At 34.4% G+C, this 25,958-nt stretch overlaps 2 protein-coding genes across 4 annotated transcripts in view; one reads left to right on the top strand and one right to left on the bottom strand.

Annotated features, from left to right (window-relative positions):
* LOC106868920 (uncharacterized) overlaps positions 1-11,629 on the bottom strand; it is a 37,228-nt gene extending 25,599 nt beyond the window's left edge. For both annotated transcript variants that reach the window (XM_089364121.1, XM_089364122.1), the window contains exons 1-2: positions 10,503-11,629; positions 5,003-5,075 (exon numbers count right to left, since the gene is read on the bottom strand). In XM_089364121.1, the coding sequence (XP_089220247.1) occupies positions 5,003-5,075; positions 10,503-10,637 (208 nt within the window). In that variant the 5' untranslated portion in view covers positions 10,638-11,629. The remainder of the gene's footprint in view (positions 1-5,002; positions 5,076-10,502) is intronic.
* Positions 11,630-11,692: 63 nt separating this feature from the next.
* Positions 11,693-25,958, top strand: part of LOC106868918 (uncharacterized) — a 28,350-nt gene continuing 14,084 nt past the window's right edge. The window contains exons 1-8 of one of the 2 annotated variants that reach the window (XM_089364124.1): positions 11,693-12,052; positions 15,220-15,274; positions 15,936-15,964; positions 16,531-16,585; positions 18,109-18,140; positions 19,116-19,355; positions 19,683-19,716; positions 24,154-24,706. In XM_089364124.1, the coding sequence (XP_089220250.1) occupies positions 11,918-12,052; positions 15,220-15,274; positions 15,936-15,964; positions 16,531-16,585; positions 18,109-18,140; positions 19,116-19,355; positions 19,683-19,716; positions 24,154-24,706 (1,133 nt within the window). In that variant the 5' untranslated portion in view covers positions 11,693-11,917. The remainder of the gene's footprint in view (positions 12,053-15,219; positions 15,275-15,935; positions 15,965-16,530; positions 16,586-18,108; positions 18,141-19,115; positions 19,356-19,682; positions 19,717-24,153; positions 24,707-25,958) is intronic. The other variant, XM_089364123.1, reaches the window with a different exon arrangement.

The following is a 25,958-nucleotide window of genomic DNA, read 5'->3' as shown; positions in this document are numbered from 1 at the left end:
AAAAATAGAAATAAACAATAATAATATTGATCCTTTCGCATTTAAACCAGCCACATCCGGCCCAAATATTCTATGTGTTTTATGTCAAAACTGGTTAGATCCAGATTCTTAATTCTTAATCTACCAGACGTCATTCTAAAAATAAACAATAACATGAATGAAACCGTAAAGCTGTGAGATAATGCAGGATGAATTCAAAAGAATCTGGATAAACAAGACATTACATTTGACAGAATAATCTGAATGCTACAAAGTTAATGGTTTCAAACTTTAGAAGAGGCTGCAATTTTAATAAATTTTAGACAAGGCTGCAATTTTAACAAATTTTAGACAAGGCTGCAATTTTAACAAATTTTAGACAAGGCCTGCAATTTTAATAAATTTTAGACAAGGCTGCAATTTTAAAAAATTTATACATGGCTGCAATTTTAACAAATTTTAGACAAGGCTGCAATTTTAACAAATTTTAGACAAGGCTGCAATTTTAACAAATTTTAGACAAGGCTGCAATTTTAATAAATTTTAGACAAGACTGCAATTTTAATAAATTTTAGACAAGGCTGCAATTTTAACAAATTTTAGACAAGGCTGCAATTTTAACAAATTTTAGACAAGGCTGCAATTTTAACAAATTTTAGACAAGGCTGCAATTTTAATAAATTTTAGACAAGGCTGCAATTTTAACAAATTTTAGACAAGGCTGCAATTTTAATAAATTTTAGACAAGGCTGCAATTTTAACAAATTTTAGACAAGGCTGCAATTTTAATAAATTTTAGACAAGGCTGCAATTTTAATAAATTTTAGACAAGACCTGCAATTTTAACAAATTTTAGACAAGGCTGCAATTTTAATAAATTTTAGACAAGGCTGCAATTTTAATAAATTTTAGACAAGGCTGCAATTTTAATAAATTTTAGACAAGGCTGCAATTTTAACAAATTTTAGACAAGGCTGCAATTTTAATAAATTTTAGACAAGGCTGCAAATTTAACAAATTTTAGACAAGGCTGCAATTTTAATAAATTTTAGACAAGGCTGCAATTTTAACAAATTTTAGACAAGGCTGCAATTTTAACAAGTTTTAGACAAGGCTGCAATTTTAACAAATTTTAGACAAGGCTGCAATTTTAATAAATTTTAGACAAGGCTGCAATTTTAATAAATTTTAGACAAGGCTGCAAATTTAACAAATTTTAGACAAGGCTGCAATTTTAATAAATTTTAGACAAGGCTGCAATTTTAACAAATTTTAGACAAGGCTGCAATTTTAACAAGTTTTAGACAAGGCTGCAATTTTAACAAATTTTAGACAAGGCTGCAATTTTAATAAATTTTAGACAAGGCTGCAATTTTAATAAATTTTAGACAAGACCTGCAATTTTAACAAATTTTAGACAAGGCCTGCAATTTTAATAAATTTTAGACAAGGCTGCAATTTTAATAAATTTTAGACAAGGCTGCAATTTTAATAAATTTTAGACAAGGCTGCAATTTTAATAAATTTTAGACAAGACCTGCAATTTTAACAAATTTTAGACAAGGCTGCAATTTTAATAAATTTTAGACAAGGCTGCAATTTTAATAAATTTTAGACAAGGCTGCAATTTTAATAAATTTTAGACAAGGCTGCAATTTTAATAAATTTTAGACAAGGCTGCAATTTTAATAAATTTTAGACAAGGCTGCAATTTTAACAAATTTTAGACAAGGCTGCAATTTTAACAAATTTTAGACAAGGCCTGCAATTTTAATAAATTTTAGACAAGGCTGCAATTTTAAAAAATTTATACATGGCTGCAATTTTAACAAATTTTAGACAAGGCTGCAATTTTAACAAATTTTAGACAAGGCTGCAATTTTAATAAATTTTAGACAAGGCTGCAATTTTAATAAATTTTAGACAAGACTGCAATTTTAATAAATTTTAGACAAGGCTGCAATTTTAACAAATTTTAGACAAGGCTGCAATTTTAACAAATTTTAGACAAGGCTGCAATTTTAATAAATTTTAGACAAGGCTGCAATTTTAACAAATTTTAGACAAGGCTGCAATTTTAATAAATTTTAGACAAGGCTGCAAATTTAACAAATTTTAGACAAGGCTGCAATTTTAATAAATTTTAGACAAGGCTGCAATTTTAACAAATTTTAGACAAGGCTGCAATTTTAACAAGTTTTAGACAAGGCTGCAATTTTAACAAATTTTAGACAAGGCTGCAATTTTAATAAATTTTAGACAAGGCTGCAATTTTAATAAATTTTAGACAAGACCTGCAATTTTAACAAATTTTAGACAAGGCTGCAATTTTAATAAATTTTAGACAAGGCTGCAATTTTAATAAATTTTAGACAAGGCTGCAATTTTAATAAATTTTAGACAAGGCTGCAATTTTAATAAATTTTAGACAAGGCTGCAATTTTAATAAATTTTAGTCAAGGCCTGCAATTTTAACAAATTTTAGACAAGGCTGCAATTTTAACAAATTTTAGACAAGGCTGCAATTTTAACAAATTTTAGACAAGGCTGCAATTTTAACAAATTTTAGACAAGGCTGCAATTTTAACAAATTTTAGACAAGGCTGCAATTTTAACAAATTTTAGACAAGGCTGCAATTTTAATAAATTTTAGACAAGGCTGCAATTTTAATAAATTTTAGACAAGGCTGCAATTTTAATAAATTTTAGACAAGGCTGCAATTTTAATAAATTTTAGACAAGGCTGCAATTTTAATAAATTTTAGACAAGGCTGCAATTTTAATAAATTTTAGACAAGGCTGCAATTTTAATAAATTTTAGACAAGGCTGCAATTTTAATAAATTTTAGATAAGGCTGCAATTTTAATTAATTTTAGACAAGGCCTGCAATTTTAACAAATTTTAGACAAGGCTGCAATTTTAACAAATTTTAGACAAGGCTGCAATTTTAATAAATTTTAGACAAGGCTGCAATTTTAATAAATTTTAGACAAGGCTGCAATTTTAATAAATTTTAGACAAGGCTGCAATTTTAATAAATTTTAGACAAGGCTGCAATTTTAATAAATTTTAGACAAGGCTGCAATTTTAATAAATTTTAGACAAGGCTGCAATTTTAATAAATTTTAGACAAGGCTGCAATTTTAATAAATTTTAGACAAGGCCTGCAATTTTAACAAATTTTAGACAAGGCTGCAATTTTAATAAATTTTAGACAAGGCTGCAATTTTAATAAATTTTAGACAAGGCTGCAATTTTAATAAATTTTAGACAAGGCTGCAATTTTAATAAATAAATTTTAGACAAGGCCTGCAATTTTAACAAATTTTAGACAAGGCTGCAATTTTAATAAATTTTAGACAAGGCTGCAATTTTAATAAATTTTAGACAAGGCTGCAATTTTAAAATGTGGGGGTGGGGTAGCTGATTGCATCACCCGTCACCCATCCCACCCCCAGTACTCGACAGGTATTTATTTTATCAACCATCAAAAGATAAAAGGCAAAGTCAACCTGGGTGACACTTGAACTCAGAACGTAAAGAGTTGGAAGAAATGCCACCAAGCACTTCGTCCGATGCCCTGACAATTCCGCTATATTGCTGCCTTAACCCTTTAGCATTTAAATTACTGTCAAATGTAAAGCCTATTCATTCACATTGTTTTGAATTAATCATGCATTAACTTGTAGCTTTGAGATTTTGATGAACCATGTGATTGTTTATTTCTAGAATGTCATTGTAGGCACAAGAGGCCTGATCTGGTCAAGTTCATCATAAAACTGGTAGAATATTCGGGCCAGATATGGCCAGTTTAAATGCTAAAGGATTAATAATAATAATAATAATAACAATTAACTAAGCAAAAGAAAAATTTAAGTAAAAGAGAATATGTATTATTGAATTAACAAGTGAACTTTCACATTTATTGTACGTTGACTTTACAGCAAGTGCATTATTACAGCTGTACCAGTAAAGTTCAAAGGTTACCTTCAAATTTGCTTTTGTTTTGTTCATAATATTTGAACTTTTACAATGCATTTGAGACAACAAATCCTCTCCTATTTCCATACATCATAATACTAAAGAGCTGTCACTGTATATATTATGCACGTCAGCAATGACATTGCTAATTCCTAGCAGTCAGTGAGCAGAAAATTCTTTTGTTATGCAATTTATTGCCTTCCTGTGACAAAAGTGTGAGATCTATGGAGCCAATTCAGTTATTCTGAATGTTTGATGACTTGCACCCAACTGAGAGTTGCTGAGACTATAGTCTTGTCACAGACTAAGATACAAGGGAATCTTGTAGTATTCGACTTTTCTTTCAGACCATGATATATTTAACTACGCAATTCCTTCTAAGATAGACTTCAGAGACCTGCATTTTTCATGAATTTAACAATTAAGTCATTGTTCTTATACAAGAGCTAAGACTGCTTAAAGTAGAACTCATCAAAAGATTTCATTGAAATTTTGTCTTTGGTATGCTATGCATATACCACAGGGATAGATAAAACATTTTGGGTGATCATTTGAGCAGATGTTAAACAAACAAAAGAGCCATCATGCAACCCTGGAGTAGACCACTTTATAATATTCATGTACATCCATTTTTGCTACCCAGAATCATAAAGAAGTGTTTATTTCCTATCATAACAAAGATAAATTATATGAAATTCGTACCCTTTAAACTATATATCATTTAACAATACATGGCAGTTAATCATATCATATATAAGCAGCTGTCAGATCAACAAAAACTGCTCCTATAGTCAACCACTTCCTCTGTGTATTGAGTGGGATTAAATACTTGGCTGCAAGTTAACTTTCCAAAATAAAATCAAGAGCACAGATGTCCTTGCAACTATCAAAGATTTTCTTTGAATTGCACAAGCACTATTTTTAATGTAAATCATAACAATAGAATATATTCATCACTCCTGTACGTATATAAGGAAGTCAGTCAAGAGCACCACCAAAGATAATGGAACTTCAAGATAGCTAAGACAAAATGTAACTCACTGGTTGGAACTGTATCTGCTTTTTCTCTATTTCTTTCGGTATGTTCAAGACTTCCTCCTTCACTTTTTAGAGCCTGTGTAAATAGATAAAAGTCAAGTCGGCATTGTTAGGTTCATATGTATCACAACATCTATACACACACACACATATATATATTATACACACAGGGTGTTCCGGAATTAGCTATCTATTTCAGTGAAATCAGGAAATTTTTTTAAAAACTCACTTTTATTTATATTTATCATGATTAATATGTGTTAAAAGTGTATAAATTTTTAATTTTGTCTATATTTTTATAATTTTATTTTCATTCCTGTTGGATCTCACTTACCTGTCCACAAGAGCTTTTTTTTTTTTTTTCAGTTTGGCTGCAATCATTTTCTCTACTTCCATCCCCAGGATAGACCAACGGCTTAGCTGAACTTAAAGAACGCATTCAGTTAGCAGTGCAGGAGTTAACTCCTGAAATGCTTCAAAAGATAGATTTGAAATTCGCAGGGATACAGACAGAGCACATGTTGAACATTTTCAATAAAGTTTTAATGTAAGATTTATAAATCTTTTTGTTTTGGTATCTGTCAGTTTTTTTTACAATTTGCCCAATTTCATTGAAATAGATAGTTAATTCTAAAACACCCTGCATGCATGTATATTGCTAACTTAGGGAAAAAAAGGGAGACATTATGCTTTTGCAGGTCCTTACACCTGTAATTTCAATACAGCCACTACCCATCATTTATATTGGCAGATCAATGCCTACAAATAAATACAGGTGGGAAAGAAACTGAAGGTCCAGTTCAAAAGCTTTATTTTATTAAAATGAAGTGTCATTACATACGTTCCTACTGAAAAAAGAAAAAAAGAAATTTGATAATGAAAAAAATTTTAAAACAGAAGTGTTCAAAGAAGTGTTTCCGTCCCGTATTGTAATTTATATCTGTCCATGTTGGTTCAATACTTTTACAGTCTATAATTAATTTTAATAAATCTGACTAAACACTTTTTTATATACAGCATTAACACTAATGTTGTTGTTGGCACTCCATCGCTTACGACATCGAGGGTTCCAGTTGATCCAATCAACGGAACAGCCTGCTCATGAAATTAACGTGCAAGTGGCTGAGCACTCCACAGACACGTGTACCCTTAACGTAGTTCTCGGGGATATTCAGCGCGACACAGTGTGACAAGGCTGACCCTTTGAGTTACAGGCACAACAGAAACAGGAAGTAAGAGTGAGAGAAAGTTGTGGTGGAAGAGTACAGCAGGGTTCGCCACCATCTCCTGCCGGAGCCTCGTGGAGCTTTAGGTGTTTTCACTCGATAAACACTCAGAACGCCCGGTCTGGGAATCGAAACCACGAGTCCGCTGCCCTAACCACTGGGCCATTGCGCCTCCACACAGCATTAACACTAATAGAGAAAAAAAAAAAAGAAACAGTCCATATAATATACAGGAGATATTTTTTCTGGGATTTCGTAGTTCAGAGTTAAGTAGGCATTATTTATGAATAAATATGGCACTCAAATTCACTGTAACATTACACTGCTTTTAACCTGTTATTAATTCTTTTAGCTCCCTAAAAGAGAAAGAGCTATAATCAAAGAAGCTTCAGTTGTAATTATCTTTTTTGTGAAACTGGGATGGCTTTTCCCAATGTGTCTTTCTCTTAAGCTGAGTGTGATTTCACAGATGCTTGGACTCTGATTTCTAACAAGTTAGGTGACCCTGTAGTGTAGTTCTTTTTTTTTTTTTTTTTCAGTTTAGTACTCCCAATTAAATGAATGACACTTGCGCAAGGTGCCACGCAGTGGGACTGAACCTGGAACCATGTGGTTGGTAAGCAAGCTACTTACCACACAGCCAGCCACTCCTGTGCCTATATGAAAGAAATAAAAATAACCCTATGTAGATGTCACAGTAGTTTAATCAGCAGGAACCAAAAAGAATTTAGCACATAAGTTTTATCGCCTGGAACCCATTTTAAGTCAACAACATTCTTGTTTATTTTTGAATGATATGTCAAGTGAAAGGCCTATATAAATACATAAAACATTACTGGCAGACAGTTGCAGAAATAATAAATGCTGAATTTTATGCAAGTATTCTGCAAGAGCACCAACTGTTGCAATCAGACAAAAATTTATTGTCTACATACACAAACAAACAAACATTATATCATATTATATTATATATAAATAGACCAATTGTTACAAACAACAAAATAAAAGAATGACAAATTATAATGGAGGACTAAACTTTCTTCATATACTTTTAACATTATCTATCTATGTGGAAAAGTGAACGTATTGGGTCATCCTATAAATAATGTGGTTTTTTTATACTTCTTTTATTTTTCAAAATTAAGATAAAGTTCTTTTTAATCTACAATATACTCCCCTTCGTTTTCTATAATGCTCTTCCATGTATCTGGTAGACTTACAAGGCCCCCTCTTCCAAAATTCACTTGTTCATAATGAAAAATATTCCTCCAGTACTGTTCTGACCCGTCTACAGAATTCATATTTTTTCCATCCAAAGGATTTTGAAGACTCTGGAATAAATGATAATAAGATGGGGCAATGTGGGTGGAGCATCGTTTCCCATTCAAACTGCTCCAGCCTTTGGAATGTCATCCTCGTTGTATGTGGCCAAGCATTATCCAGATGGAAGAACACCTTTTGTCTTGAAACCAAAGATGGTCATTTTTCTTCTACCACTGACTTAAGCCACTCAAGCTGCTTGCAGTGGATTTCCTTTGTTATCATTTGGTTTGGGTTTAAAAGTTCAAAATGGACCAAACCTTCCACATCCCACCAAACAGATTAACAACACCTTACATGGATAAAGACCTTTAGTCTTCAGTAACCATGGATGAATGGTCGAGAAATTTATTCCTGAGACAAAAGCGTCATGAATTAATAAGTCACAGTGTTGTTCTGCTATTAGAGATTGTATGTGATACTTTATAGCAAGGCTTTTCAGGTCTAGTAGAAACCCTTCTATTGATTGGTCGTCTGCTTGAGTGTGGTTACATAGTCTGTGTTGAGACATAATAGAAGAGGTTTTGTTGATAAATTGTTTTAGGTTAATATCTAGTTTAACACCCGGCCACCAAAACAAAACAAACAATGTGGAGAGAGGACTTTTGGAAAATTCACACAATCTGATTTTTCCTGCATAACTTTCAGGAAAACAGGTACCTTTTAACGAGTTTACACAAATAAATTTCAAAAGGCATAGATTGCAAATATACTGTAAAGAAATTTGTGAGGAAAACTTTTTCCAAGGGGGTGGGGAGAAAAGTTTCGGATTGGGAAGACCACATAAGTACGTTTTTTTTTTTTATTCCTCCATCCCACTTTTGGCCAATTTATTTGTCCCACCCACCCACTTTGGCCAATTTGTCAGTCCCTCCCACACACATCCCCCGATTTTGGCCAATTATTTGCATTAAAAAACTATGGGAGGAGCCTTTTCGGTAAAAAAAAATTGTAAATATTTTCAGAGGAAAAAGTGTGATTTAAGGGAGATCTGTCTGTTGTTAGCACATCCCAAGACAACCCTCCTTGTTTCTTTCTCACTCTCGCATGTATTGATGTTTTTCAATATTTTTCTTCCCACATTTATGCTATAAAAAAAAAATTGAAAATTTATGAATTTTTCAACCCCACTCCCCACCCTTGATTGTTTCTGTTTATAATTTAATATAATGGAGAGCGTGAGGTCATTTCTGGCATTCATCCACAGTGATTTTTAAAAAATAGGTATGTAAAAGATAATTTATTTTAATGGCATACTTTTATGTTAGAAAATGATTTTTCTTACACACACACAGCCTCACTTAATTAAGATGGGGTAAAAAAAAATTACCATTTGTTTGTTGATGCTTATATCCTACCAATGGAGCACGCATGTGATCCATTGGTATCATCATTAACGGGGGAGGAAAGTAAAAAAAACATAAATTTTCCAAACGGTTTTTTTTCATTAAAAAATGTCCCCTATCATTTCGAAGGCTGTGCTGAAAAACAATTGGAAAAATCGCAGTGAAAACGGAGAAATTCCAACATGTGGTCTTCTTGATCCGAAACTCCTCTCCTCACCTCATTGGGAAAAATTTCCCCCACAAATTTCTTCATTAATTGTAATCTTTGCCATTTGAAAAATATTTGTACAAACTTTTAACAAAAGATACCCATTTTCCTGAAAGTTATTAAGGGGGAAAAAATCGGATCATGTGAATTTACCCAAAATCTTCTCCGTACTACCTAGGAAAAACATTTTCCCCACAAATTTCTAACCTATGCAGCTTGAAAGATATTTCTATAAAATTTCATCGAAAGATATCCACTTTCCTGAAAGTTACAAGGGGAAAAAATATTGGATCGTGCGAATTTTCCGAAACTCCTCTCTCCCCACCTTTGGTTCGTTTGCGCAAATTTTGGTTTTTAGATTCTTTTACTACACCTTTTTTACACCTATTACGCATGATTTCTTTTTCTTTGTTTTGGTGGTCGGGTGTTAAAGTAGATATTAACCCTTTAAGGTCTCTGCGGCGCTAAAGCTTACAAAGTTGTCGAAGAGTGTACTTCATTTCAAGAAGCCCCTCAACATCCTTCCTCTATAAAATATGGTTAATATCTACTTTAACACCCAGATATTAAACACTAAAAGTACGGCTAAATGCGACTTAATGGGTGTTTTTGCCAAGTCGATGTACACGTGTAACATACCCATTTTTCGCCAATAATTTTAATTTTCTTCAGACGGCGCATCAAGTGTTTCTCCGGAAGATTTTTTCGGATACATAATCGTTCTGAAGATTGAATAAAAGAATGGTGTATGTAGACGCTGGAGATGCGACCAACGAACGTGTTATTCAATCTTATTCAAACTTTTTTTGACTGAAGACACTTCGTCTGCTGCTCTGGCCATTCTTAATAATAACAGAGATCAGAAAACATGTTGCCGGCATAGAGAATTTGACAATCCGTCGATGTTGGTAAACGACGTCATTCACCCACCATGACCTTCCCCTATGATTTTTCTTAAATGGCTTAGTAAACTTTGATTATTTGATCGGTTTTAATGCTGTATGTAGACGCTGAAGATTCTAAAACCAAACGTTTCATGTAATCCTAAGAAGAAACCGAGTTAATAAAACAAAAAAACTTAGAAATTGTAGAAAGTACAACAGAAATGAATGAAGAACGGAAGTAGAGGACCGCAGTGAATAATGGATGAGAAATGTGACAAGTTTTCGTCTTTCCATTTTTTTTTCAAATTTTTGGTTCTGACGATTTCAGCAACAACGAAAAATACAAAAATACATCTTACAATAAGCGAGACAGGCAGGGAGGAGGAGGCGTTCATTCGTGAATATTCATTTTCACATTTGAAAGAAAAGAAAATCTCTCGACAAGATAAGCAGCGACATAAACCTCTTTCCCTTTCATGCACACAGACATGGACATAAAGTCATTTATTTCTCCCCTACCTGTTCCAGACGTTCCAACAATACGGCCTTCACTCCGCTTTTATCGAGTCCACGTTTTTCCAGTTCATTACGGAGATCCACAACCCTTAGATCTATTAATTTATCACTGGATATTTCTCCATTAGCATTAGCCATGATATATGATATATATCTATGTATTGTGATTGTCAAAACACCTTTAGAATTGCTGTCACTGATTTAATGGCGACACATCAAACTCAGTTCCACAAAATCTCGTCTGTTCGTTAAAATTACCCGGATTTACGAAATTGTCTCCCTTAGACAATTTCCCAGATGGCGCTTCCTCGGCGTCGAGAGCGTCACGGTCAGCAAGTAACGAAGTTTCACTGTCGTGTTATATGGTGTGTGGAGGCGCAATGGCCTAGTGGTTAGGGTAGCGGACTCGCGGTCATTGGATCGCGGTTTCGATTCCCAGACCGGGTGTTGTGAGTGTTTATTGAGCGAAAACACCTAAAAGCTCCTGCTGTACACTTTCTCTCACTCTTCCTGTTTCTGTTGTGCCTGTAATTCAAAGGGTCAGCCTTGTCACACTGTGTCACGCTGAATATCCCCGACAACTATGTTGAGGGTACACGTGTCTGTGGTGTGCTCAGCCACATGCACGTTAATTTCACGAACAGGCTGTTCCGTTGATCGGATCAACTGGAACACTCGTCGTCGTAAGCGACGGGGTGCCAACAACAACATAAGACAGGAAAACAAATGGGTGCGTCTGACCGCGCGCGTTTTGCTCTTCACTTCTCTCACCGACTTTTACAGTAATTGACTCACGGTTTCTTTTTTTTTTTATTGCCACGAAAAAAATTTCGTCGAGGCTTTTCCCTTTTTCAGTTGTTTATATGTTCGACCATTCGTTTTACATAACTTCTTTCAATAAAACTTATTAAAACTTTGTACAACTGTCATAGTTATCTCATCACGCAGAAAACGCGCACCTTTTCTTGTTTTCTGATTGGCTAAAAATGATCAAACTTTAGTAACACTTCTCTGATATTTTTCTACAATAAATGATTCAATTCAGATTCAACGTGACAAATTACAGCGAAACATCAAATTTGAACATTTCCATTTCATTTTAAAATGTCAAAAACTGACAACCACCAAGTTTCGATTTCCGCCTTGTGACAAAATTATCGGAAACGTAGAGTTCCGTAAAAGAGGACAAAGCTAGTGGGAGGAGGGGGGTTCCTTATGAATATGACGGATATTAGGTTTCACGCTTGTGCCATCTGGTGGCGACAATAAAAGTAGCTTCAACGTCACCACGGAAAGAAGGGAGATAACTGTTATATAGGAAAATATTGAAACAGTAAATTGCGTCCTAACCAAGTTTTTGCTTCAGTGTGAAACCATTGGATTAACAAACCTCGACATTCACTTACATATATTATATCATGGCCAGTGCAAGTGGTGAGATATCCAGTGACAAGTTAATAGATTTAAGGGTCGTGGATCTCCGCAGTGAACTGGAGAAACGAGGTCTGGACAAAACTGGAGTAAAGGCCGTGTTGTTGGAACGTCTGGAAAAGGTAGGAGAGATCTTAATGAGCGACGGTGTTTATGTATAATATATATATATAATGGCATAGTGTTGTAATTATAAACAATGTTGGGGGGTTCTTGAACCTTGAAAACTCATGCAAAAATGTCAAACAGATCAAAATAAACGTCTGAGTGTTGAAAGAAAATTATGGTTTCATTGTGGCGAAAGTCATTTGTAGCCATTTTAAACCCAAACGGTTTATAAATGACTTTTATTTGTATTTTATAAAAGCATAATTGGATTATTTGTTACTAAATATGAAAAGTCCTTCGTTGTATGTCTCTCTACCCCTGGTCACCCAGCACCGTTTCATTATTTACGGGAATCTAATGGAATAAATAGAATCAGTTGTTAAACGTTCGGCGAAAGACTGATGCGTAATGGCGGAGTTTTTCCAAACAAGCTCTGTCCCAAAAAGTTGGATTTTCTCTGTTTTCGCCGGGATTTATGAATTATTTGTTGCACCATGCACTCGAAAGAAGGTAAATCTTAATGGGGGGAAAGCTTGTTGGAAGAACAAAAAATTAAAAAATCACCTTTCTTTCGTATCTTCACTACCATCATCATATAAAGTCTTTTTTCCTATCATTATTTTAGTTCATATTTGAAACATAATTCGAAGAATAATTAAAGCTTATTAGAAGATCCAAAAAATTAAAAATCACTCTTCCCTCCTTCGCATCTCCACTAACATCATCACCATATAAAAAAAAATTTTCTCATTATATTTCATATTTTGAAACTCATAATTCAAAGAATAATTAAAGCCTTGTATATTCATTATGGTCCAGATGGACTATATGTAATCTGATCCTTTCCCCCCCTTATTTTTTTTTCTTTTACGGAATCCCACGTTTTAGGCTATGGAAATTCCGATTCTGAAAAAAAATTTTCAAAAATCTCAATTTCAAAATTTCGATCCCCTCCCCCCGGTTTTTATATAGATCCACAGGGTAAACCTAACTTGACCGTAACCCTAACCCTAACACTAGTTTTCTGAGATTTGGCTGTTATTTCTAGCATGTAAGGGTTAGGGTCAGGGTTACGGTCAGGGTTAGGGTTTGAGTTAGGGTTAGGTTTACCCTGTGGATCTATATAAAAACCGGGGGGGGGGGGGGAATCGAAATCCATAGCCTAAAACGTGGGATTCCGTAAAAAAAATTAATAAATATGGGGGAGAAAGGTTCAGATTACATATAGTCCGTTTCTACCTTCATTAGTTTTAACCATTTTATTATACCCCACCCCACATTCTGAAATATTTGGAATTCTCATTTAAAACAGAACTCCCGTCCTCCTCCCATCATTCCTTTTATAAATTTGGCATACTGTAAAGATCTATTTCTATAAGAGATGAAAATTTAAACGAGAAAAACAAGGCCATATTAACACTTCCTTATTTACGTTAATTCTCATGAAATTCAATTTTACATAATCTCGCTCCGACTCGTATAAGGATGTAATCATAATTTCAGTTTGCTTCCGATCTCTTCATCTAACCACGAAAATGAGAATATAACGGTTTCAAGTGTTGGCAGACGGCCAGCTATTTTGTGAGGAAGGGGTCAATCAGTTAGTTACATTGACTAAGTGCTCAACTGGTACTAATTTTATCGACTAATAAAAGATAAAGTGCAAAGTTGATAGATACTTCGGCAGAATTTGAAATCAGAACGTCTAGGATCTGAAGTGACACATCGATTCTGCCATCTCGTGGTCTTTGGATGCTGATAAACGATATTATAAAAGAAGATAAAGGCAGCTCGCTGGCAGAAACGTTAACACGCTGGGCAAAAGGCTTTGCGGCATTTTGTCCCGAGTTCAAATTTCGGCATATCTAAATAAGTGTTTTCTTTCCCATCCACTTTGTTTCCTCATAATCCCCGCCCCCAAATGGATTTTCTACAAGTCCGCTTCAGATGGTGTAGGTTATGTGTATATGTGTGCGTATGAAATTGGTAAACTAAATACAAAAAATTACTTATTTAGGTATGCCCAAATTCCACCGGCATTGACGTTGCTTTTCATCCTTTTGGGGTTGATTAAGATAAGTATCAGTTGACCAGAGGGTCATCGTAATCGACTATCTCCCTCCTCCAAATGTTCAGGCCTTCTCCCCATAGTTGAAACAATTATGAAAGAAAATAATTTTAATCAGTTTCCAGACCCTTAGATAACCAGATTTTCCCTTTATACTTAGGTATGAAAATACTTGACACAGGTCGTAATTGAACAAAAAACAAAAAAAATCGGTTTTTAAGCATAAGATTTGTCCTTCTGCCTCTTTCGTGACATTTTAATATTTACGCATCTCAGTATCCAATAGCAATTTCTTTTACCGAGCCTGAAACGATGAAAATCGGCTTCAAAAAAAGCAAGAATAGCATTTTATATGAACTGGTGAAGAATTGTTAAATTTTTAAGAAAATTTAAAAGCTTTTTTTTCTTTTTTCTTTTTTTAAATTTTTCACCTAAATCTTTACATCCTACATAAAAATTCAATCTTTTTAGACCAAACTATACGGTGTGTGGTGAAGAACATAGCCAGAAAATATGTAGGGAACTAATTTTATTACCAGGAATGAGACAAAGTAAATTTAAAGGCCCTCGCGAAGAACTGAGGCCTGATGAACATCTACTTGCACTCCAAATTCTTTGTTGAACTCCTTGCCAGCCCTCACTTTGCTGTCTGCATCTCTGTACATACGGTGTGCACTACTCTCATTAACCATTTACCCAAATACCAGTTTAATAATGAACAGTTCTTTTACTGAGTCTTTTGTTATTTTCACGATTAATTGCAACAAACACAGTGTATTTCAACAGAAATATGATTTAAAAAGCAAAAACCAAAAAAGGTTTAACTAGGATTGAAGGAAAATGGTTCCCACCCTTTAAAACTGGTCCCACGAGAGAGGAGTCACCACACACTTATTGCTATAATTCCTATTATTAAAACTAAGATGATTGATTAGTTAAATAACAAACTGATACAATTTGTGCCAGCATTGCAAACCAGATGGTAATAGATTGATAGCGTGTGTGTGTGTTACTTCAGATATCTAATGGTTTCTGTACCAACAATTGATATAGATGTTGTGCTAATGGAGATTGAAGGAACTCATTAGTGCTTTTGTTATCTCTTTTCCACAGGCTCTGAAAAGTGAAGAAAATCATAAAGATACCAAAGGAAGTGAAGAGAAATCAGGTGCAGTTCCATGTCATTTATTTTGGTTATGGTTATTTTGTTTCTTTCGGCTTTATATCAATGTGTGTGTGTGTGTGTTTGCAGGCTTGGCTGTATACTTAAGAAGCTTGCTTTCCAGCCATGTGATTTCAGATTCATCCTTGTTGCAGGACACCTTTGGCAAGTGTCCTCTACTAGAAGTCCAAGCTGTCCAAAGTCCCAGTCTTAGAGAAAATAAGCACTGGGGTAGAATTTTTCAGCTAAACCCTTCATTGCAGTACCTGAGCATAGCCTCAGTCCAGTGACTGGAACAAGTAAAAGAATGAAAGAAGATATATATATATTATATTATATTATATATATTATTTATATTATATGTATATATATATATATATAGAGAGAGAGAGAGAGAGAACACAAAACAATTATAAATTCGATTCAATTTAAATATTTTATACAAACTAATGACACATCTCATAAATATACATGTATTTAGTTCCAGCTATTCACCCATCCTTCCATCTCCATGAATGCACACTTTCTTGCTGGTACTGAATTTGCTGGCGTTTTAATCTTTGAAGAAAATGACATGATTCTATTATATATAGGTTAATTTACAATTAGAAATCAAATTTAATATTCATTTCATTCCTCTTAATCAAATGTTCTTGTTATTTTTCAGATAATTTAGCTACGTTGGTAAACATTGAGGTGAGTTTTTTCTTTTTCTTTTTTTTCCTAAATTTATTTCTAAGTTTTTTTGGACTTGTAATTATCTCAACTTAGTCTTGCTCAAGAATTTCACTAAATTACATAAAATACCACTGAAGAATTTTGCCCCATTCTCATCCCATGCTGTTTCACAGCCAGTGTTAGTTTGTTTACATTCCCATAATGTTACAGTTTGGAAAATCACTCCAATACAATTAGTGCAAGACTTAAAGATGTAAGTACTAGGAGCAATTTGTTCAATGAAACCCATGGCTGAAACAAGTAAATATTAAAAGGCAGTTAATTGTATTAATTTGATTTTGAATAGAATTCACAGATGTATTCTATCAGCATTTTTCTGAGAATACTTTCATTTCCTTCCTACATCAATTCACTCTCTCTCTCTCTCTCTCTCATGCATCTCATTCTAATTACATACAACAAATTATATATAATTACATAACAAATTATTTAATGTGTCACTTTAGACATTTTAGCAGCCATACAGAATGTCATGTGTATGTGGACTTTTTTATTTGGTTAACTTGATATTTTGACAATTTTAGGCTTTCTGTGAAGAGAAATATCTGGAAGAAAATCAATCTACTGAAGATATTATTAGTAAGTATCAGAATTATATAACTAATGATACAGATTTTGTATATGCATTTATGTGTGTTAAGATTATGTGTGTATGTATATATTGAGTTGTCTGTGTTTCAAATTTTATTGTTGACTGATCACCTCTCTTTCTGCCTCTACTTATTGCTTTCTCTCCTTTTCTGAGCTACACTTTAAGACTGCCATACCCCATCTTCTTGTATCTACTATAATTGTCATACCGTCTTGGGTCTGCTCTTGATGGCCTCCCCACACCTTTGTCTCCCATTCTCTATAGTCATCTCTACATACTTCTGACATTCATCTCTGTCACTGTACATCTCTCTCTCTCTCGAGCCTCCCCACTCATAATCTCTTTATTTTCTGGTCTATCTACAGGTTTGTTATACTGCTGCTTTCCACCCTTCTTGCACTGCCACTCGTCACCTCTTCCTTCTTGAGCCATTCCAATTTCTCCCACCTTCCTTTCCCTTCTCATACTGATATTTACGGATCAACCACACCTCCAGCATTGTTCCTTCACTACATCCATCTCTACCCCCTTCTCTAACCATCTGTTATTACTCTCATTTCTCATTCTGATTAACATACCCACCCATCTGTCCTCACCTGCTGTCCATATTCTCTCCTATACTCACCTTGTTTTGTCTTGAGAGTACTCTCTGACTCTTTGTCACTACCATCACTGTCTTCTTTCCACTTACTCCCACCCACCTTTACATTATGTCGGTGTAGCCATTTATTTTCTCTAGAAGAAGACACCTGAGCCTGTCTCTCTATCATACTCTGGCCTCTGAACACCTGGCATAACTTCCAACTCTGCTACAATCCCATTCAGTGCTGGGTTCTTTTCCTTTGTCTTGCAAGTTACTTGGTGACCTCCCTCATGTTGGTGTTATGGAAAAAGCACCCAGTATACTCTGTAAAGTGGTTGGAATTTTGAAAGGCAACTGAAATGTAGTAACCATGCCAGATCTAACATTGGAGTTTGATGCATATCTCTAGTTCTGTTGGATCCTTTCGAACTGTTCAACCTATGCCAGCATCAAAGACAGATGTTAAATGATGATGATTCTTGCAAGAACATGGGTGATAATACCGGGAGATGTATCAGTCATAATAACTTTTTATACTGTAAATAAATTAGGTGTGTTATTCTCCTTAGCAGATTGTTTTATCTCTGTCTGCTGAGCTGACAAGTTACACTCTTCACAGTAACATATCATATGGGCAAGAAGTGTATTAGAACCCTTTCTGCCAATGTAATCACTAGTTAATATGCAATACAATGTCCTCATATTCAGGTGTGTGTAACTGAATTTTAGACTGAAGTTTTAAATGATACTGTTATACACACTAGTCCAGTGTGTATCAGTATTATGTAGTGTAGTTTAATTAATTCAATGTCATGTCATACACAGTTGTGTGAAACTGTTTTAGTCTGTGTTCAGATGTGTGTAATATAGGTTTGTGTAACTGAATGATGTAGAATACTGATGTTGAATTATTTTTTTTATTTCCAGAAAGCGAACATACTACAGACAACATGGATGAGGTTGGTGAATTTTGTCATATTTTTGAGTATTAACGTTTGTCTTCTGTGTCTTTTCCAAATTTCCCTGTTTTGTATATTTTTTTTCTTTTGGAGGTGTTTGCTCTGGCTTAGTAACAAAAATCTATTGTGTGTGCACAGTTTGATAGTGCTATCCCTGAAGTACCAGGTTCAGCCTTGTTACATGGCACCTTTGACCGGTGTCCTACTAGAACCCCAGACTATCCAATGTCTTGTGAATGTGTTTGGTAGATAGAAACTGTGTGCCTCCTGTCAGGTTGTAGTACACAGAGGTGTGTGTGTATGATGTGCTTGTTTTAGTTTTTATCTACCAAACCCACTCCTCTGTTTTTATAAAATGATTTGTCACCCACCAACACCAATTCCTATGCCTGTAATGCCATTTAATTTATCTTCTCTACTTTGGCATCAACCACACATTGCCGAGACAGCGCATGACAAGCCCCCGTTGTTTCCATGAATGAAACACTGGGTACAGAATCATTGCACATATTAGGGAATAATCTTGAACCGGTCCTTTTTTGGTGCTTAACCTGCAAAGTTGCAAAAACTGCTGGGATTCAGGAACACTGGATCTCTCCTGGTGATCATACTCTACTGTGATGTGTTCACTTAGTTTACTTTAGTGTTAGAATTTCAATATCAGTTTGATAATGCTATCCATGAAAAAGACCAGTGAAGTACACAGACGTACTGTGGTCATTAACAACAATTGAATTCATAACTGAAAAGAGCTTTACCTGTAGCACAGCAATAATCACTGTGAATCGCAAAGAAGAAAGTACTATTATTCTATAATAATACTATAAAATTCATTATAGTAAAAAATGGAATACAGCAATAATTTAAGCATTCAATAAGAATAAGGTACTAATGGATATTACAGTGAGCAAAGGATAAATATAGGATGATTCAGTGTTGAGGGGTAACAGAAACTTGTTTTATTTTAATTTTCAGAAAGAATCAGAGACGTCTAACGTGGCATTAACAGATGTCTTCTTAAACACCACCAATCCAGATGGATATTCTTTGATCCCTGACAAAACTTCTGTGGGAGACCTTACAGAGGATCGACTGCTTTCGAGTGATACCAAACCATCAGATATGTTGACAGAGAATACCTTTGATAAAGACCAGTTTGAAGAAGAACTACCTATCTCTTTAGATACGGACAAAGACACTTGTACTGTTCTGCAGGTAACGAACATTTACTACAGCTATTATATTGTTCTACTAACTAAATTACACTACTTGATAATTAGTTTTGGATTTGACATTTTTAATTTAATAATATGTATGAAAATAATTTTTGGTTGGGTCTGGTGGTTACTTACATTTAACAGAGTTAACCAGTTATAAATTTCACTAACTTTTGAAACAGAAAGCCATTTGAGATCCAAATATCTTCATACATTTACACAATTCCATCAGATATAAAGATAAGCAATGGAATACGACTGTATGTATTTTGTTTCATCATTTGTTGCTGTTTAGTCATGTCAGGTGTTTTCTTTGCTTTTTTAGGAAGGACCTGATGAAACATTAATGGATACCACAGGTATGTCATTCATATGCATTAAATTTCCTAAAAATTATCATTTTGTATACTTTGGTTGACCTTATTCAAACTGTTGAGCCATTCTCCACTTTTCAGTGAAAGTAACACGACACCACCAAATATATTCATACAAACTGATTTTTGCCAATAATATATATATATATTGTGAATGAAGGTTTGTTATTTATAGAGGTCGTATAAACTTCTAGTTTAGAATTAACTATATTGGTTCAATATATGATAGTCGACTACTAATCTGCTATATGGTGTTATTTGAAGTATATTTGCTGTCATTACACCACTGATTGTTGTTTTTTACAGTATTATGTATTTATGATATTTCTCTTTCAATGATCCAGTTTACTTAACTGTGGAATAAGTACCACACTGATGAGCATTTATTTCATTGACTGAAATTCCTTTATGTAGCTTGAAGAATTAACCAGCAATTCCAGTATTCTAGAATTGATAATGAAATTTTGAAGCATTGTAAAAGCAAGAACATTGTTTAACCTTTCCTTTTTGATAAGGATTCTCAATTCTTGCTTCTCTGCTATAATGTGTGTGTGCGTGCGTGGCTTAAAGTTAAGTGGTTTGTACTTTTCTTGTTCATATTGCGTAAAAGCAAAAATATTATTTGCCCTTTCCTTTTTGATAAGGATAGTCAATTCTCCTCTGCTAGAGTATGTGTGTAGCCTTAATTCATCAGTAGTTTTCTTTTTTATATCATGTGTTGCAGTATCAAGTGTATTTTATTTTTGCTTCATGTTTAGTTTAACCCTTTAGCAATTATATTACTCTGTCAAATGTAATGTTTATGTATTCACATTGTTTTGAATTAATCGTTCATTATCTCATAACATTGAGTTTTTGATGTTGTGACTATTTTTAGAGTGATATTGTTGGGTATGTTTGAGATGCTGGATCTGGCCAGTTTGAATATAAAACAGGTAGAATATTTGGACCAGATCTGGTCAATTAAAATGCTAAAGAGTTAAAATTAGATTTAGATGTATAATTTTGGATATCTACTTGTTTCATCAAATTCAGCGTTTTTCATGGGGAAGCGTGCCATGTTTTGAATATTGCTTTGTTGCTTTAACATAAGCAAAAGGTGACTTCATTTAGAGATGAGGTGGAATAAGATTGTGTGAGACTCATGCTTTTTTATAGTGCAATAATATGAAATAGAAGCAGAATTAAAACCAGAATTTAGCTAGTTATCTGATCCTTATCTCTGTAATATTAGTATTGCCAATAATTGTCATCTGATGTAAACAAAATACTCCAGATGTGTAAAGAAGAAGAATTGGAATGTTAGCTCATTCATGCCATTCCACTCTGATAACAAAACTCAAAATATGGTTGTGAGCTTGGTCATGTAAGTTGGAGAATTAATCTGTTAATGCTTCAAGAACAAAATGTGTACAAAATAGCATAAAATAATTTCTAATAATTCATGACACCTGCAGAAGTAGTTCTACGAACAATGAAAGTTAATTTTAGCATAATTAATAAAATAATGGATGAATAATTGTTGATTCAAGGTAATGGTTGGACAGGTCTTTTTTCAAGGAATAGAACTATTAGTTGAATTCAAAATTTTGAATCCTGTATTCAGAATGTGTTATATATTTGTGTTTGGAGATATATATAGATATATCTATATACACACATACATGCACACTTGTCTCTTACATTTCTGAACTGTAATCTATTTAAGATACTGTTATATAATGTTTTGTACAGGTATATATGTGTGGTGTGTATGTCTATAAGTGTGTGCATGTGTGTATATGTATATATATGTGCATGTGTGTATATATATCTATATGTGTATATACGTATATGTACTTATATATGTGTGTATATATATATGTATATGTATATATACATATATGTACTTATATATATATGTGTGTATATATTTATATATATACTTATGTATATATACGCGTGTGTATATATATGTCTGTATCTATACAGGGTGATTCAAATGTCACTATACATAGGAAACATTTATTTTTTTATTAGAAATAGTTAAATAAAAAACTATTTCTTGTAAAAAAATAAATTGTTCTTATGGTGACTTTTGAATCACCCTGTATGTATGTGTGTGTATACATATGTATGTGTGTGTGTGTGTATATATATATGTATATATAATATGATTATACATTTTACCTTTTGTACATATGTGTGTTTTAAAACTTTACTGTGGTTTAGTCAGAGGAGGCTGCACCAATGACGTTTGTAAGACACTAGGCTGGTGGAGGTAAAAGGAGATAGAAATTATGAATCCAGAGTCGCTGCTAACTACTACTTGATCCCTTAATTAACACGGTTGGAACTGGTTGGGTCTGTGTTTGCTTGAACCAGGATGTCCTCCTGAGGCTGGATTTCGCTGGATGACTATTCCATCTTTACCTCTTAACAAACACTATCCAATGGATGCTGCAATCCGAAGCAGTGCAACAGAATACTGCGTTGTACAGAAATCTTGTTTTCAATGATTTCAATAATTATATATACTGGCTGTGCCAGGTGTTAGTGAACACAAATTTAGCAGAGCATAAATGGAAAACAACCTAACAGTTTTACAAGGCATATTACCAAATTTTAACTTTCTCATTTCTCTTTCAGACAAATCAACAAGTCAGATTCCTATGCTGTGCTTGTTTCCCTAGCCACCAACCCCAGTGACTTGGAGACTGACAGCTTTTTAAATTTGGCTAACCCCTTCATGTTTAAGATCAGGAAAGAGCTAGAGGCCACTGGCAAAGATGTATGAGACGTTTTCAGTAGCCTGGCCTCATCAGGATGGCTCTGTTCATCCAGCAAGTCCAGGACATGAACACCAGTGATTCCTAGTCAGTTGATGAGGTCCATTGCCAAGCATCTGAATGTGGTAGCATCTACTTTAAGACATGTTGTGCATGAGGATGTCATGTACCAGTCCTATGTGATGAGGAGAGAGAGCAGTTCATGTCTGGCAAAACCTAGGAGAACCAAGTATTCTGATTGAAGCATTAGCTGGACAATCTCAAGCCAAGAAACCAGTCGTTCCTTGGTTTTTCTTTGATAACTGTTGACCAGGACTAGAAGTTGAACAGGGGAAAATGACAGGTGGCTCAGCATGAAATCTGTCCTGGAACTCATGGTGATGAACATCATCTATGACAGTCCTTTTGGTGTCATGAGTATTGAGGGCCATGTCGCACGCTTGCGCCTCACTTCTTCCCATAGAGCTTGAGGTAAGCTCTTCCAGTGGGACTATACTTCAACCCGTGTTTGGCTGCCTGAGAATACCAAGGATTCTTTGAGGGCTACCTCTGTGAGTGTGATGGGCAGCATGTTTCAGAACCACTTGATACTGACACAAAATCTTTCTGTGGTCACGCCAAGGTCGTCATGGAGGATGGCTGGGGGGTGGTTTAATGAATAACCTTCTTCTTTAATATATCTCATTGAACTTGTGTACCATTTCCTGAAAATATATTTTGTCTATTTTTGTTTTACTTTACACTTAATTTTGTTGTAAATTACGACATGCACCTCCTGCGTGTGTATTGTGTGTGTTTGTATTCATATGTCTAGATACAAAGTAGCTGATGGAAGAGGTCATTGAAACACCAGCATATTCTTGTGCTATTGCTTTATCTTTGAGCTGGACACTTTTGTGACTCTCAGTGCATCTTGATATAGGTAAAGACTCTACATCTAGGGATCTGGCTGGCAACCAACTGACATCCTATTCCGGAACATTCGTCTCTTCTTCATTTAATGATACAGAATATTTTATTCTCTATAGATCTGTGGAAAGTGTAATATGTATATATTAAGTACAAGTGAGAAGACATTTCTCTGAACGACTGATGACTTGGTGATGGGTGTCAAACCTTACTAGAGTCATTTTATTGCATCTCTGATAAAATTACTTGCCATTGCATAGACAGTGCACATTTTTATTGAAGTTTACTAAAGCAATCCTGCTTGTAGTTACACAGTCAAGTAATACAGTACATGCTTATATATGTGTGTGTCGCTTGCCATTGCACAAGCAGCGTAGTATGTTCCAGAGTATATCCAGATCCCATAATTTCTGAGAGCCTGTAGCTTTGTCTATTGTTCTATACAAGTACTTCAGTTGTATTTTGAATGTAAGTTGTGGGCAATACCATTGAAGACATCTGCAGTGAATATTTGATGCTAAATTTCTATGTGAAGTATAATTATTATCCATATTTCAGCTATAGAGCTTATAGTCCATTGATCCTGTAGGATTACGAGACTAAGAGCTTTTATGAGTAATGTTTTCTTATTTGCATTCTTTATTCTTTTATTTAAACTCTCAACACAGCACAGTCTGTTGTGGAGTGAGATTTAACAAGTTTTCATTTCGTATCAACTATTTCATTCTAAATTAACTTTCTGTAGCGCCTCCAGAACAGTCATCTTCGTCAGCGGAGACAAATACTAAAGAAGAAAAGAATGAAATGTCCTCATCCACAGAGAATAACACAAAAGAAGAAAATAGTGAAAAAAAGCCTTCGTCAGCAGAGAATGATAGTAAAGAAGAAGAAAATGAAGAAAAATCCTCGTCAGCCAGTGTGAAAAGCACAACTCCATCTCAAAAATGTAATGAAATTAAAGGAGATAAGGTGGCCAAAACAGCTCTTTCGGACAGTTTACCTTCAACTCCGAGTGTTCCACGTAAAGTTCCATTTGCATTAAAAGACACAGTCAGTATGGACACTTCCACCACTCAACAGAGTGAAGAAAATGAATCACTGATTGTACATGTTGATGATACACAGAACGATTTAGATGCTGATCTTGTGGCATCGAAGGACAAAGTGCGTGGCAAAACTGAAGCGAAGAAAACAGATGGAAGCAAAGTTGAAGAAAGGGCTAAAGGTAAAACAGAAGGAGGGCAAACTGAGAAGAAGGCTGATGAAAAGAAAGATGATAAAGATGTAAAGTCGAAGAGGTTGGTTTTCATGTCATCTTTCCCACTGCTTTGATTCAAAGATGTCATTAGTTAAATGATCTTACTTCTCGGTAACAGATGTTGACATCTTGACTGCAACTGGGGTCTACAACTGCCAATGGGAACAGATTTTCTTGAACCTTAAGTTAACCTGTCTAAGTAGGTTTTCTTCAGAGAACATCCTCTCATGGCTAATCGTGAGTTATTTTAAAAGAGAATATGTGAGTGTGTATGTGGTTTGGTTGTTAGATTCAGCTTCAAACTACTAATTATAATAATGGTAGACATTTTCCTAGTCTTTTTCATAAAACAGGAAGATCTACTGTAATGATTGTACTGTGGAAATAATATTAAACACGTAGCCTGGGCTATAAATGACCTGAACTTATCTGAGGTGTATTTCCATTAGTTATTCATGTTTGAGACAAAAAGGAATGTATTAAAAACCCACGTTTGCTCCTGGGTCATTTGCTAGTCTCTTAAAAGATTGATGTAACTTCGTCTTGAGTGTAGATGTGATGGATGATACCAATGAGGATGTTTGCTAGTTAATGTTGCGCTATCTTTATTAGTAAGTATTCATCATATTTTAGATGGTTATTGTAAACTGTAGTTCATGAACTAAAAAAGGGCCAGCAAAGAGTTTGGGGGTTGGCTGGGGTCAGGAGTCTCAGTTGAAAAATATAATTACGCATGCTCAAAGTCAGATGTTAAATGATTACCAAATTACTGACGCATTCTCCACAGGAACAGATTAACCAATATCAAGAAGCCAAGTTATCTGTTTTGTTGAAGATGGCAACTACAATTGAAGCGGAGGAGGAGAAGGAGGAGGGATCCCGAAGTTCCCAAGAATAAAATAACAGGACTTAGTCGATGTTAGATAATAAATGATTTTGACAAGATACAAATTGGAAGATGTTTGGAAAGCATGAAGACTGAGTTTAAGATTCCTGTATTCCAGCCATGTTCCTGCTAAATTAGCAGTTAATGTTTAGGGAGTTCCACATTTCTTGCTGACCTCTTTTTAGTTTCATGAAGACTATAGTCCCTTGTGTTTTTGTACATTTTTCTTCATGAGTGTTGGTCATATGCTGCTGATGTGTAGTGTCAATTGTTAGCTAGTTTAGGTAATCCATTTATTGTCTTCACCAGTATCTTCATTTGAAGTTAGTGTCTTTTGTATTCATTTATTCCTGAAAAGGGATAATAAATAACTCTCACAAAATCACGTTTTTCAGCAGGTAAGCTT

The sequence above is a fragment of the Octopus bimaculoides genome, chromosome 16 (assembly GCF_046866305.1).
Source record: "Octopus bimaculoides isolate indiv1 chromosome 16, ASM4686630v1, whole genome shotgun sequence".
In the NCBI taxonomy this organism is placed as follows: Eukaryota; Metazoa; Mollusca; class Cephalopoda; order Octopoda; family Octopodidae; genus Octopus; species Octopus bimaculoides.
This window is presented reverse-complemented; position numbering and strand designations above follow the sequence as displayed.